The sequence below is a fragment of the Cinclus cinclus genome, chromosome 13, assembly GCF_963662255.1.
Source record: "Cinclus cinclus chromosome 13, bCinCin1.1, whole genome shotgun sequence".
NCBI lineage: Eukaryota > Metazoa > Chordata > Aves > Passeriformes > Cinclidae > Cinclus > Cinclus cinclus.
The window spans coordinates 12,073,928-12,088,422 of NC_085058.1; the positions used below are offsets into that span (position 1 = coordinate 12,073,928).

General features: G+C 44.4%; 1 protein-coding gene, 1 long non-coding RNA gene and 1 other non-coding gene across 3 annotated transcripts in view; all 3 read left to right on the forward strand.

Annotated features, from left to right (window-relative positions):
• Positions 1–1,317, forward strand: part of PDE8A (phosphodiesterase 8A) — a 30,256-nt gene extending 28,939 nt beyond the window's left edge. The window contains exons 20-21 of the mRNA XM_062501842.1: positions 313–442; positions 1,211–1,317. Of these exons, the coding sequence (XP_062357826.1) occupies positions 313–442; positions 1,211–1,317 (237 nt within the window). The remainder of the gene's footprint in view (positions 1–312; positions 443–1,210) is intronic.
• A 9,545-nt stretch (positions 1,318–10,862) lies between these two features.
• Positions 10,863–14,020, forward strand: LOC134049216 (uncharacterized). The gene is made up of 3 exons (XR_009933599.1): positions 10,863–10,998; positions 11,911–11,971; positions 12,937–14,020. It is a non-coding gene; the product is annotated as an uncharacterized LOC134049216 (long non-coding RNA).
• On the forward strand, positions 11,619–11,750 carry LOC134049409 (small Cajal body-specific RNA 15). The gene has a single exon (XR_009933607.1). It is a non-coding gene; the product is annotated as a small Cajal body-specific RNA 15 (non-coding RNA).
• Positions 14,021–14,495: the final 475 nt, after the last annotated feature.

The following is a 14,495-nucleotide window of genomic DNA, read 5'->3' on the forward strand; positions in this document are numbered from 1 at the left end:
CTTTTATCAGAGATTGAAGATGGTTGAGCAGCTCCTAGATCCAAAGCAGTCATGACTTGGTGATGTGTGAACTTACTTAGCATCAGCTCATATGTGGATACAGAAAGTAAACATCCCTTTGTGGGAAACAACAGAAGGCACTATTTGTCTGCTGTTTTGTTGTAACTGAACAACTAGGTGCTTAAGATTAGGTTGCTGCTGCTTCAGATTTGTTCAGGTTCCTCCTTTGATTTAGCAGATAAACGATCTGCTGCTAAAAGAAGCCCATTAACAGAATGTGTCTTAGATGAATAATTGCTAATTTTTTTGCAGACTGATGAAGAAAGGAGGCAAGGTTTGCCTGTTGTGATGCCAGTTTTTGACAGAAATACTTGCAGCATCCCTAAATCTCAATTATCATTCATTGATTACTTCATTATTGATATGTTTGATGCGTGGGATGGTAAGCAAAACTCTGCTGTTTCCTGATGTGAACATTTTGTGAACATTTGAAACCGCTGTGATACAAAATTTCTTTTTTTATGGCTCCTAAGTAAAGGGAGAGAAAAGAGAAGATTCCTGCAGTTCAAATAAGATTAATAATTTTATTATTGCTTGCAAGTATTGCTACAAGCAATTCTCATGGCTTGTCTTTAATATACTAGATTCAGGCAGTCTTTAACTTTTTAAACTTGCTTCTCTGTAAACAGAGAACAGAACACATTATCTTTGATAGCTCTTTGAGCACGGTCATTTTGTCCATGTCAATATTGGTTATTCTTCAAGGCAAATTTCTACACTCTGGAAACTGCCTGGGGTAGCAGCTGTTTCCTTCCAAGTGCTGCCTCCATGGTAAAAGTGGTCAGAAATGTGACTCTCCTGAATGCCAGATCATGACATGTGACTGAGGTTTGATGGGACAGGATAATTACAACCATAATTAGCTGTGGCCCTCCTGGAAAACTGTGTTCCTTTGCTGGAACTTGCAATACCAGTATTAATACAGTGTAATACCAGTATTAAGTAGATTTACAGAACAGTTCTCAGTGACCCGAGTGCTACATGAGTGCTGAGAGCTACACAGCCAAAACTATTTTAAGCATCAGTATGACAAATTTAAGCTTTTCTACTTAACACTGTTGCCCAGACATTTCAAGTGATACTTAAGCAGACAGAATCTGTGACTGTTTCAGTTCTGCAAACTCAATGCTCTCTGCCCTTTCTTCCCTAGCATTTGCAGACCTGCCAAATCTGATGGAGCATCTGAATAATAACATTAAATACTGGAAAGGACTGGATGGAAGGAACCTGCGAGTCCTTCGACCACCACCAGAATAGCAGTTAGACCATGGTGTGTCATTCACTAGCCAGAAGCATATTTATTCAAGCTCACTTTTATCTGTGTGAATTCAGATTTGTTTTGGTCTCTTCAGTATTACAGTAAAGCTAGCCCCATGCACTTGGGGAACTTTCACATTCAAGAGAGCACCAGGTCAGCAGTTGACTTCCACAAAGTACCATGTGTGGACTCGGATGGAATAAGCCCACCAAGTGGAATTACACTGGATTGCTGCAGTACTTGTACTGAAGAGGGTTTATTATGAACATACTTCTGCAACATCTTCATACCAGCACGTGAAGCTGGAAGACCTTGAAAAGAATCCTCATAAAAAGGACATTCACTAGAAGTTTATCTATTAATAGAGACTCACAGCTTTTATGAGAAAGCTATATGCTTTTTATAAGCACTTAAGACAGTTATGTAGAACAATCAGACACTTAAAATGCAACTGTCTATGAAAGAATTTTTGATCTATGAAAAATAGATGTACTGTATTTTTTCACATCACAGAAGGTGCAATCATTCACTTCTGAGCACTACTGAAAGTGAGTTCTCCTTAAGAAATTTAGTAGCAAATGTAAAAATAACACAAGAATTTTTGAGGTTGATCGTTAGCATCTATGATTAAAATGTTATGTTTTATTTATTTTGTTAGATGTTCAATATTTTCTATGAATTTATAAATACTTAAAAGCCAAAGCCAACTTTAGATGCATTATAAATTTACATGATTCATACTCATTAATATACATTTAATTGATGTACAGACCTTTTATTTTCATAATGCAAATACAAAATACTATACAATGATACATTTTTATTGCACTGTAAGGATAGATGTGTATGTTTAAATATTGTCTGATTTATGTTAATTAAAGTAAGTTTTATTAAAAAGGTCTCACTTGAGAATAGTAGAATAAACAAGAACTGTATACTGTCTGAGCACCAGAACTGCAGTAGTTCTCCCACAAACCAGTGAGGACCACCTGACCTACTCTTGGCTACAAAAATAATAATATGTTGGAACTCTTTGTTTTTTCCCATGGCATTTTATGACTGAATTCCCTGTTGAAGTCTGCCTTATTTTATATAGTATTTCTACAAATCATTCCACAGCATATATGAAGAGGTGATACTAAGCATCTAATGAATTTCAACATTTTATAGCCAATGTATTTTCCTCTGCCGTAAAAGAAAAAGAACATAAAACCACCAACAAAAACCTTTAATTCAAGAAGTTTGTAAAGGCTCTGTACCTTCACAATTTGAATGAAACCTTCATAACAATTACCAGAAAATAATAAAATGTATATTTTAAGAAGTGTCAAGTCCTACCAATTTCATTTGAAATGTATATGCACTTTGTAGTTTGCAGACTAACAAACACATGAAATTCTTCTTTTTAAAAAAGAAGATACTTTTTGTCTGGGGAAGGGAGAAGTTGAGGGGGTTGGACTGGCATAAGGGTGATCAAAGGTGGTATGTAGCTGGCCAGACCCCGTGTTTGTGGCCTGCCCTTGGCAAGCCCATCAGACCTTTGTGTACCCTTGGACAAGTCCCTTCACAGCTACACAGTGTCACACTGTGTTCCACTGAAGGACTCGAGGAGTATCCTGTCAGCCTTCCCAGTTGACAGAAAGGCTGATCCAAAGGCACTGAAAGAGTTGCTGACTATTGTTACTGCAGAGGCAATTGACTTTAGAGACATTTGGAACCATTCCTGAAGAAGTGGAAGCTGGGGAAAGGTGGATGATGGAGCAGCTCAGGGACTGCAGCAGTAGCAGCCTTAAGGTAAGAAAGGAAGAGGTGACCTCTCCAGATGTTACCTGCTTCTGTGTTTCTCCTTCCTCTCCAAGCCAGTGAGACTGATGGGCTGCCACCATTTGTTCCTGTTATTGTCATGCCTTGCTGCCCTTATCCTGCTTGTGTGGTCTCTTTACTACTCTGAATTCAGTTATGTGCTGCTGGGGTAGGGAATTCCCTTTCATAATTCCATTTAGTTCTTTGTTGTGTGCACATTGCCTAAGCCAGTGGGCTCAGATCCTGTGAGGGGTGCCCAGACTGTCTCACTGACAGTGACAGTCAGTAGGATAGAATCTTCTCTGGTCAGTCTTCCAGAGGTTCTACAATCACTGATGAAGGAGCAGATATATTTTTACTGAAGGCTCAATAAAACAAGTATCCTGTTTTCACAGGGAACATGCAAGAAGAGGGGGACTTGGCTGACAGTTTCCCTGGCAATATTACATTGTATTTCCCTATGCTGCATCTATTGCAACCAGCTGTAATTTGCTGTCTGGTATTAATCTCTTCTGTTCCTTGCAGGCTACTGTGTCTCCATTAGAGGAAAACATCCTCACATTATCAGCATCTCCTCCACTTATCTGCTGCAATGAGGATGGGAGAGGAAGCGTGGGCATGAGCATGTGGGCCCAGAGACTTGTCTGCAGGTAAAAATCATGGAATCATTTCGGCTGGAAAAGACCTATAAGATTATGGAGTCCAACCATTCCTCCAGCACTGCCAAATCCACCACTAAACCTTGTCCCCAAGAGCCACATCTACACATTTTAATCCCTGCAGGGGGGGTGACTCCACCACTGCCCTGAACAGCCTGTTCCAATGCTTGACAACCCTTCAAAAAAAAAAAAATCTAATATCCAATATAAACTTTCCCTGGTGCAACTTGGGGTCGTTTCCTCTTGTCCTATCACTTGTTTCTCAGGAGGAGAGACTGACTCCCACCTGGCTACGGTGTCCTTCCTTTCCGGTAGTTCTAGAGTGTGATAATGTCTCCCCTGAGCCTCCTTTTCTTCAGGCTAAACACCACTGCTTTTCACAAGACTTGTGCTCCAGACCCTTCTCCAGCTCTGTTTACCTTTTCTGTTTACCTTCTCAATGTCTTTCTTGTCATGTGGAGCCCAGGACTGGACACAGCACTCGAGGTGCGGCTTCCCCAATGCTGAGCGCAGGGGGATGGCCACTGCCCCGGCCCTGCTGGCCACACTGCTCCTGGCACAGGCCCGGTGCCATCGGCATTCCTGGCACACGCCGGCTCTCGTTCAGCTGCTGCTGACCAGCACCCCGGGTCCTTCTCTGCTGGGCACTCTCCAGCCCCTCTGCCCCAGCCTGTAACGTTGTGTGGGGTTGTTGTGACCCAAGGGCAGCACCCGGCCCTTGGCCTTGTTTCACTTTATGCCACTGGCATCATTCCATGGATCCCGCCCGTCCGGCTCCCTCTGCAGTGCCGTCCCACCCTGCGGCAGAGCAACACTCCCAACCAACTTGATGTCCTCTCCAAACTGACTGAGGGTGCACTTAATCCCCTCATCCAGATCCTCAATAAAGATTAAACAGAACTGCCCAGAAAAAAAAAAAAAAAACAAAAACACCAAAAAAACAACATTTCTTCATAAGCATAGTTAATATTCTGGGTTACATTAATACATGGTAAAAAGCAGTTAATTTCATCTGCTATAAAAATGTCTGATACATCATCACTGAAAAGATGTGATCAATATGATTAATTCCCTGAAATTCACACTGCATCTTTATTTCTGTTACTTGGACTGCAGGACTGTGCTAATTAACCCTCTCCATAAGCCAGATTTATATCCATATTGGTGTACAATAATTTCACTTAACATAAAACACTGATTTTCAGCCACTGCAGCTTTGTTCACTCTCCTGTCCATCTAAATTTGCCAAGGACAAATTATAATTAAAATCTGGAATCCTGATGCCTGATCTTTACTTTCTTACCACTGAGCTTCTGTCTCCAAGCCACACCTCTGAAGCCTTCTGTTCACTGTGAGGCTGTGCCCATTTCATTGGGGTGATTCCAGGCTGCTGCCCATGCACTGTGAAAGGCCTTGCTGTGGAGCACTAATAGCTCTAACCTGATATTCACTGCTCCACGATGCACATTCTTTGGATCCCATTGCAAATGCTTCAGCCATTCCAGATCCCCTTCCTTTATTCTCCAAGATTACACAGCAACATCACATGCCCTGCGCTCTGAACCCTTTCCAACTTTTTGAAATGTCACTCAGTGATTGAGCTTCTGGGGACAGAAATGGTTTTACTGATTGTCCTTCACCATGGAAGGGAGAACTCTGGAATAAACAGAGTGTGATTGAAGTGTTCCCAATTTCAGTTAGGCTGGCAGTCTTATGCAGTGTCTGCACTTGTCATTTGTTCTTGCTTTAATGCTAATACAAGAGTAAATTTCAATGTAGACATGATGAAGGAAAGGTCCTTTATGCACCTCCAGGGCTTTAGTATAAAGTTTTGTGTTTTAAAACTTAATAAGGTCCAACAATTCAGCATTAAATGACAGAATAACTGGCTCTATTTTCCATGCTGCATGTTTTCTATCAGGTAATTGTGCTTCTAAACCTGGGTATCACTGTAGGTGCTTCCAAGTGAATCTGAACTATTATAATCTGGTAAAAAAAAATGTTGGCTTCTTAGCAAATTGTCCTTGATTAATATATTTTTCCCTTGTATAAAATTCAGAGTAATAATTGCTTATTCTGACAAAAGGAGAAACCAGACAGGTGGTATGCACAGCTACCTTATCAGAGGTCTGAAGATGGCTTTTATACTGCAGTTTACCCAGTGGCTCTATATAAATTTAAAATCACCTGAAATGGAATGAATGCTTTGTATTTTGTCACCGTGCTTTTTCATCTGGCTGTGTTCTGTTTGTCTCAGTAGAGAAATCATTGATAAAACATTTTCTTAAATGTGTCGTGAACATGAAGGAATTGAGCAATGGCAAAACCATTCCTGCATAAAAGAAAAGAAAGGATAATAGATATCTAATAATCACTTGCCAAGTGCTGAGAAACAGAACAGGCAAACAGTAGTGAGTTGTGCCCCTCAGTGAGACCAGAAGGGTTTGAGTCATGACTCTGCAAGGAGTGCTTTGAAATGAAGTCTCAGAGCTATTTACAAGCTTCAAAACAAATAATCTCTGTGCTGATGTGTGACATCATGCCTCCAAGGTACAGGGGTCCCAGGGGTGCTGTTAACTGATAGTAGGATGGAGTGCAGTTTGTCCTGACGTGATGTTTAGATGCAGAAAACAAGCTTTCAAATTGCTGCCCTGTCCCTGTGCAGCCTGTACTACTGGTTCAGAACAAAGGGGATGTCCAGGAGTTTCAGCTGTTTTTTGCTGAAGCTTTAGCTCTGTGGGCAAAGGGCTGTGGCTTAACTCCACTGAATGCTTTCTCTCGGTGCCTGCTTTGAATGTTACGTGGACAGTGTATCATGTTTTCCTTTTTTCCCACTTGTTTAACATCTTTAAGACTCTCTTCACACACTTCCCATGCAAACCTCAGTGGACTCAGCTCTGCAAACCCTGTGAAGCAGTGGCAGTTGCCTCTTTAGCAAGCAAAGCAACTGAGTTAGGAAAGGCCAGGGAACCCAGAGCCACTAAGCAAAGTGGCTTTGAGGCTTCTAAATATCTTTGATGTCCTGGATCTTCAAGTCCTGCCTATGGTTTAACAGTAAGTGTTAGGCCAGGAAGCAGTCTTCTGTTCTTCTCATGTTCCACTTTCCCCCCCTCTCTTCCAGCTTCTCTGCTTCCATTTTTCTTTATAGCTAATTTGTTAGGAGTCTTTGCTATAACTTCCACTGGCTGAACATCTCCCTCAAACACACAGGGACCAAACCCTGCCTTTCGATCTGACTCTTGGTACTTGCTACAGCTTTTATCACAAGCAAATCTTCTTTCTGACTCAAAGTGAACCTGGAGAAATATCTTATAATGGCTGAAAGCCTTTTAGAGTGGTAAAATGTGGTAAGACTATGGATACTTTGGTATCCACAGGCAGAAGGAGAAGACAAAATAGTTTACTGAAATAGTTGTGAGCACTGCAGTGCTCCTGGGGCAGTGGGAATATGTGTGCAAGGTCTTTGGTACTGTACTCCTATCTGCAAAGTGAAGTTCAGGAGTGTTCCCAGGCAACTCTGCCTTTGAGGTTATGTTGGCAAGCACAAGCAGCTGGGGACACTTGTTGAAATTTAAATCTGCCTTTTCTTGGTTTGCTTGCTCCCCCCATCGAGTGGCAAGAGTCATTGCTAGAGCTGAAACTCAGATCAGCCCATAGTAATTAATAGAAATCACTTCATCTTTCATTACATAGTTAGTGGAATAGCACACCAATGCATACAATTTTCAAGAGGAAGTGAGAAAGGTGGTTCTTGTCTTTGAAACAAAAGAAGGAATGTATGTAATGTATGTAATTATTCAAGTGAGAAGTTGGCCCTGTCTCTATTTAATATTGCAGAGTGGTATTTAATGTAAATCCTTTCCCAGAGTTCATTACATTAGCTCTTAGCTCAGCCTGAGAATGCTGAGTTCCAAGTTCAGCATGCAGCATGTTTTATCACCAAGGAGAATGACATCAACCTGGTGATCCTGCAGCTCCCCAGCTCAGAGGAGGAGATATGGCTTTGTCTTGAGCCTAAAGATGAACTGGAATGTGTTTGATAAGATTTTCTTGTTATTTGCAGTGTAAAATGTGTGAGGAATATTGTTTTTTACCTCCAGCAAGAACTATCCCTTTTTGCCTAAAAAAATAAATAAAAAAGTTACTTTGTAGTAGTATTATTCTATGCAGAAAACAACGTTTTTGCTTTACAGATCTCTAAGCTTTACAAACAGGTGGGTGAAAGGAGCTGCAGGGAAGCATAGGGGCTTGTGGGCATCCATGCCATGGCAAACCCTGGCCTAATCCTGGGGCTGCCTGGCTGCTGCTGAGGGCTCTGGTGAGGATCCTGCTGACTGCCAAAAAATGGAAAGAGAAAGTAGTAAGCAGGTGCTTTCATAAGGATTTGTCTCTGGCATTTTTCAGAGATACTGGTCAGAGCTCCTGAGATGCCAGAGCATTGTCCTCCCAGCCCACTGTGTGCCAAGCTCGGAGGAGAGCCAAGTGCCATCAGTGGGCACACGGTCCCAGCACTGTCCCCACGCTGGGTGCTGCCAGCTGTCTCACTCTGATTAGTGTAAGAGAAGCAGGCTGCAAGGATACAGCGTGAATGGGAGTGCTCAGGAACAGGCAGGACACCCAACCACTCTTCTGGGACTGGGCTGGGAACGGTGCACATAACATCAGACATGGCTTTTGGGGTTAATGAGGAAGAAAGGCTCCCGTTGCTTGAATACAGTTTTTCAGGACATTGTGAGAGCAGAGTGAAGTACTCCTCACCTGACAACCAAGCCCTAAAAGCGAGCAGCCTCTCCCAGGCCCTCAAAATCCATGCTGGCAGACTCAGTGCCAGTGTGCTGTCCCCTGTTATGACAGATCTCTGACAAGGCAAGGTCAGAAAGCACGAAGTTTAGGCTGCTCTATCATGCCAGGAACAAAAAAAACCCCCAAACACCAACCAACCAAAAACCACACAGAAACCCCAAGAGCAACAAAAAAACCAAACTACCCAAAGCCTTGTTTTACAATAAGCTGTTTTAAATAAACCAGTGTTCTTTGAACCACAGCAGAGTACATACCTAACAATGTTTGTCAAGTAAATATCAGTGACATGTTAAAGTCTGGCTCAGTAGGTATCAGAAAGATAATATTTGTGTTGCTTTTGTTGTAGCAAGAATCAATCATGTTTGTAGAAGGTGGTCTGAAAAAAGGGACTTTGGATTTGGGGTTTTATTTCTTCCATCTGCCTACCAGTAGCCCCACCTTGGGACTTACAAGTGAAAGTCCTTCCCAATGCATTGAATTTGGTGAAGTGATACTTACTTCCATTGGTTTAGCTCTGTTCATAATCTGCCTCATAAGTGTTACTTCTTACCCATGGATTCTTAGATAATTTTGTCTTTCGGAAGGAAATCTGTCCTAAGTCTGGTTGCAAATTGTCACATTATTATACTGTGTACCTGAAATGCCACAGTGCTGTCACTGAGCAAGGTTCAGACCCACTTCTACCTCTTCTGGTCAGACACACCCTGAGCTTAGATTTTCTTCTTGTGCTGCAAGCAGGGAGTGCCAGAGAGCCCCACACAGGCCTACTGTCACTGCTTTGCCACTGTGCTGACCCAGTCTTGAGATATTTGCAATGTGCAAAACTCCACCGAGGGAATGAGACAGCACCACATGGCCCAAAACCCAATGGCTGCTTTTCCATTTGCAGCAAAACAAACAAACAAACAAACAAACAAACAAACAAAACCCTAAAAAAAACCAAAACCAACCAAACAAAAAACAAATCACTATCAGATTCTAATTTAAACAGCCGTTTATATAGGTATTTGTATTTTTGTCTATTCTTTGACCCTTTGATTTAACCCTTTTAAGAACCAGATACAAACTCTAAGGTTAGTGCACAGAGGAATGCAAAGCAAGAGAAAAGGTTGTAACAATGATGATGCTGAATTTCACATTCTCTATCTGAAACAAAGGGGTTTTTTTCTGTTGGACAGGCTGTTAAGAAGTCAGACTGATCCATAAGTGTCCTTTTCAGTTATGTCAATATAAGCCATCTCTTTAAGCATGCTCAGAAATTTTGGGCTTAAAAAATCCTCACAGTAAACTACATGCTTACATGTATGGGAGGCAAAATATTTATTTAATCAAGCATTTTATTACAGACTATGAAATACATCTCTCTCACTGCACGGGCACAATACACAGTTCTATTACAGTAGCCTGGCTGCAGCTTTCACATCAGCACAGGGGACAAGGCAGGAGGTGTAAAGGGAATGTAAAGGAATTTTGTTCAGAGGTTAAGAGAAAAGTAGAGTGCATTCAACTGGCTGCAAAATGCCTCCAAGGCAAGGGAGTTAAAATGCTACTTTTGGCCCAGCCCAGCCTGGATGAGGGCGGCCGTGCAGGTGATTTGGGAGCTGTGGAACACCCATCTCAGGGGTGAGGAATAGCAGATTTGTCCGACCCCAGTGCTGCTGGTGCAGCCCCAGGAGCCGCCGAGAGCTGGCAGCTGTCCCTCAGCCTTGCCAGGGCTGTGCTAGAGATGTTATTCTCAAGCACACATTATGGGAAGGAACGGGGATGGACAGGCACAGCAGGTGCTGCACAGGATGGTGGCTGCTGGAGGCAACCCCGGGGAAGCCGCTCCCAGGGCAGGCAGGGCTCAGGTGGGTGCCGAGCTCGGTTTGGTCCGTAACGTCTCGGGAAAAGGCTGCGTTAGTGAGGCCGAAGTTGCGGGAATAGAGCTACCACACCGGGGGAACCTCGAGCGATCTTTGCCCGCCAGAGGCGCCGTCCCGGCACAGGAAGGAAGGGAAGGGAAGGAAGGAAGGAAGGCAGCGCTCACCCTCTCCCCGCCCGCTGCCGGGGCGCACCGGACCGCGCCCCGCCCGCCGCAGGAAATGGCGGCGCCATGAGGGGAGGTGAGGGAGCTATGGCGGCAGGGCCCCGGCCCCGGCCCCGCTCCCGCTCCCCCCGCAGCGGCCTGAGGTGCCCGGGCGGGCGGTCGGCAGCGGGAGAGCGGCGGAGCCCGGGCACGGCCTCCCGCGCTCGCTCGCGCACAGAAAGGCCCCGTGGCCCTTGGTGCGGCCGGAGCAGCTCCCGTGCGGTGGCGGCGAGGCCCGGCCCGCCCGCGGCTGTGCCCGTGAGCCCCGTGTGCCGTGCGGGAGCTGCCGGCGCGGGGCCTGTGAGGAGGCGCTCCCGCCCGGGGTCCAGGTGTTATAAAATGGACAGGTAAGCGCTGCCCGCTGCCGCCCGAGAGGAGCTGCTCGGGCTGTTGGTTTTGTGAGGTAGCCCGGGACCCGCCGCTGCAGCCTTTCTGGGCGTGTTTAAGCCACATCTTAGCGTCTGGATTTTATTTAGCTCCAGCTGTGGGATGAGCGCCCTTTTGGCAGCGCGGGCCCTTACAGCCATTTTGTGAAGCAGTTTAGGTCTCGGTATCGCTTCCGTCAGAGCAAATAAAGCTTAAAAAATAAGCATGTTTGGAAAAGGCTCAAGTAAGGTGGGCTAGGACCTGAGTCCCAGTATATATGGGCAACTGAGCACAACGCCGTAAACGCGGTGGAGAGAAAAGTCAATAAAATGGCAGTGTTGTGTTTTGGACTGGCCCAGGGCTGCAGTAGAGTCCACAAGCACCTGACCTCACCTTGCATGGTCCCTGTTTGCTTTGCTGTGTGCTGCTGAGTGATATTGGTTACAGTTGTGAAACAGAGGTGGCCAGTAAATAGATTCAACTGAGTTTGGATACAGGAATAGGGAATTACCCTCCTGGCTGAGTGCTTAGGCTCTGCAGTCTACTTTAAGAGGGCTCAGTCTGTTCTGAGACTTTTCAGGAGTTTCTTGCAGAAATTCACTTGGAGGACTAAGAAAGTGGAGCCAGTGGCATTATATTGACTCCATTGATACTATCCTCCTAAATAAAATGGTGGAAGAACAAGGCCTGCCTGTGAGATAAAAGTCAGGACCTACTTGATCTACCTACAGTGTTTTAAGGACAGTAAGAGACAGCAAGTTAAAAGACATGTGTTTCTGTAGTAAAAGATTGGGTGTATTTGTTTTAACTCTACACTAAACTCTATTTCAGGGCTGTTGTGTTGTCTCTTGTATTTTGTGCTTTTGACATCTCACCTGTGTAATTGCTCACAGGCCCTTCATTCCCGGCTCCAGCATTGGGTGAGGAGGGACACTGGACATGCCTTCAATTATGGTAACTGGTTTGAAAACCGTTTTCAGCCTTGGAAACTTGTGTGAGACCATTGTGGCCTTCTGAAAGGGCTTCACGTGATGCCCTCCAGCGGCAACAACGGGAATTGGAAAAAGGGATCCTTCTGGCCTGCCCTGAAGGGGTTTGGTTAACCCTTGCAGAGTCCCCAGTTAGCTGCTGGAGGAGGCATGGTTGGGGTGTCCTGTCCTTTGGCAGTTCCTGATGCTGCAAGTCCTGCAGGGATGTATGGACCACTGCTGCATATGAGGACTGCCTGTGGGCTTCAGCTGGCCAAAACCAGAGCTTTAGGCATGAGCTTCTGTACTTCACAGAGGATGGATTTTGCTGTGTGCCAATAAATGCCCATAAGAAAAAGGAACAAGAAGAAAAAGACCCAACAGGTGCCAGGAAAAATGCAGCTTGAAGCACATAATGTTGGAGACAAGGACAAGTCATTTTTATCTAACAGTAGCCCTACCACATGATGTAGTTCAGCCAGAGTTCCTGTATGCATGCCAGAGGTAAGAACTGTGTTTGCCTCATCTGAGATACCTTTCAATGCAGAGAAATAGATAGATCTCAGATCAACAGCTCAAACCAGTTCTTCAAGTTGAGTGCTATACCCAGAGTTCCAATAAACTGAATACACCTGGTGAAAAAACTGAATATGGAGATATGCAGAATTGGTGTGAACTTACAGCTTAGTAAACGTTAGTAGTGGAAGTGGTGGCCTCCCTGTAAAGGATTTATATAGAGATTGTTCAGAGCAACAGCTGGTTCTAAGAAATACACATTGTCAAGTTTCCTTTGCTGTATAAATATTTAAGTGATAGGGTTTGGATTCCTAAGGGAGGAAAAGCTTGGGCTATTGCCAACAGGTGCAGCTGTTATTAAACAGAAACATACAAACTCATTTCCCTTACTGTTCTTAACCTAGAAGCCAATTGTGTATTTGTTCTTTCTTTCAGATAGTTCTGTCACTGCCTCAGCTGTCCTGTGCCATGCCTGATGATGACCATGGGGTCATTCTCCTGAGCAGACTGCTCTGTACTCAGCCACCTGGCCTGCATTCTCCAGTAGATTCACCAACCTGGCAGCATAACAGTGGAGCGGTTTAGTACCTGTGGAGTCCCACTGCAGGGGTGTATGAGCACCTCACATTTGGCTCAGAAAAACTGCCCTTGCACAGTCCAGCAAGAGGGTTGTGAAGTCCTGGGGACTTGCCAGTTCAGTTCACTAGCTGGAAAGTATTTTGCCAGATTACAGCTATGGTTTGAACACTTGAGGTGGAAGCTGGTAGTGGGGAGTAGAATCATAGCTTCACCAGCAGTCTTTGTGCATTAGAGGCTCTGTTTGGAGGTTCAGATGTCCTCACACATCTGCTCTGATGCCCATGTGTACACTTGTTCAGGTATCTAGTTAAAAATAAGAATTGGGCTCTCAGTTCTTGACCGATAGGGGTAAAACATGTTCCGGTGGGTAGAAGCTGGACCCAGAGTCAAGGAGTGCATTTTTAAGCAAAGAATGGTGCTTTCTCACCACTTCAATCCCCTGCACAGGAGCTGTACCCTAGAGCTGCTGTTCCCTGGGACAGCTATGCCAGCATCAGCAGGGCACACATGGCCACAAGCTGCTGTGCTCACTGGCAGACAAGGCAGAAAGTCTCTGGCCTGCTTACAGCAGGTCTGACAAACTGACCATAACAACCTTTTCTGTCCTGAAAATATCTTAAATCCTGCTAGGTTAAGAAATGACCCTGTACTGGTATAGCTTAGTGTTGCTAAACCATCTGAGGGCTTTGAAGCAGATACTCAAGAGCAGATGGTACTAATCACTGCTGTAGCAACATACTCACCTGGTTTTGTGGTTTCTAAAGGCCTGTTTTGGCAAGACTTTTTTTAAAGCTATTTGAAAAAGACAAGCTTTTGACACACAGTTCTAGGTAAAATATCACTAGTTTGGCCAGCGATGTTTATTTGTAAAGACCTTGCATATTGTAGAGGCCACTGCTTGTTCCTGGCGATTCTCTAGAATGGAAACTTGAACCAGTGATTTTTGTGATGAATGTGCAATAAATCTGTGGAAAAGCTTCTTTGTTAATGACTCTTGATTGAGTTCAGGTAGTTTTGGCATGTATAGATGAAGCTGTTCAGAGCTGGCCAAGCCTGCTTGACAGGCAGAACCTGTCTTGACTGGTGTCTGGAAATTAAACCCAAACAAGGATGTCACAACTGCATGCTGGGCCAGAGTCCTTCCAGCCTCACTGGACACCCAAAACTTCAAGGGCACAGCATTAGAGTGGAATTCTTCAGTGCTGAGGGGGAGAGCAGATCTCTGAGTGTGGAGGGAGGATACACCCAAGTGGAGGTGAGCACAGCTAAAAAGGAGCTAAAATACTGGTTTTGGTTTTTCTATAGGGACAGTCAAGCACTGCAAAAAGCCTATCTTTTTTTTCCCTGGGTGAATGAATGACAAGCATTCTGGAAAAATGGCTTACATTTGGCTTGTAATGGCTTGGGTACCCCAG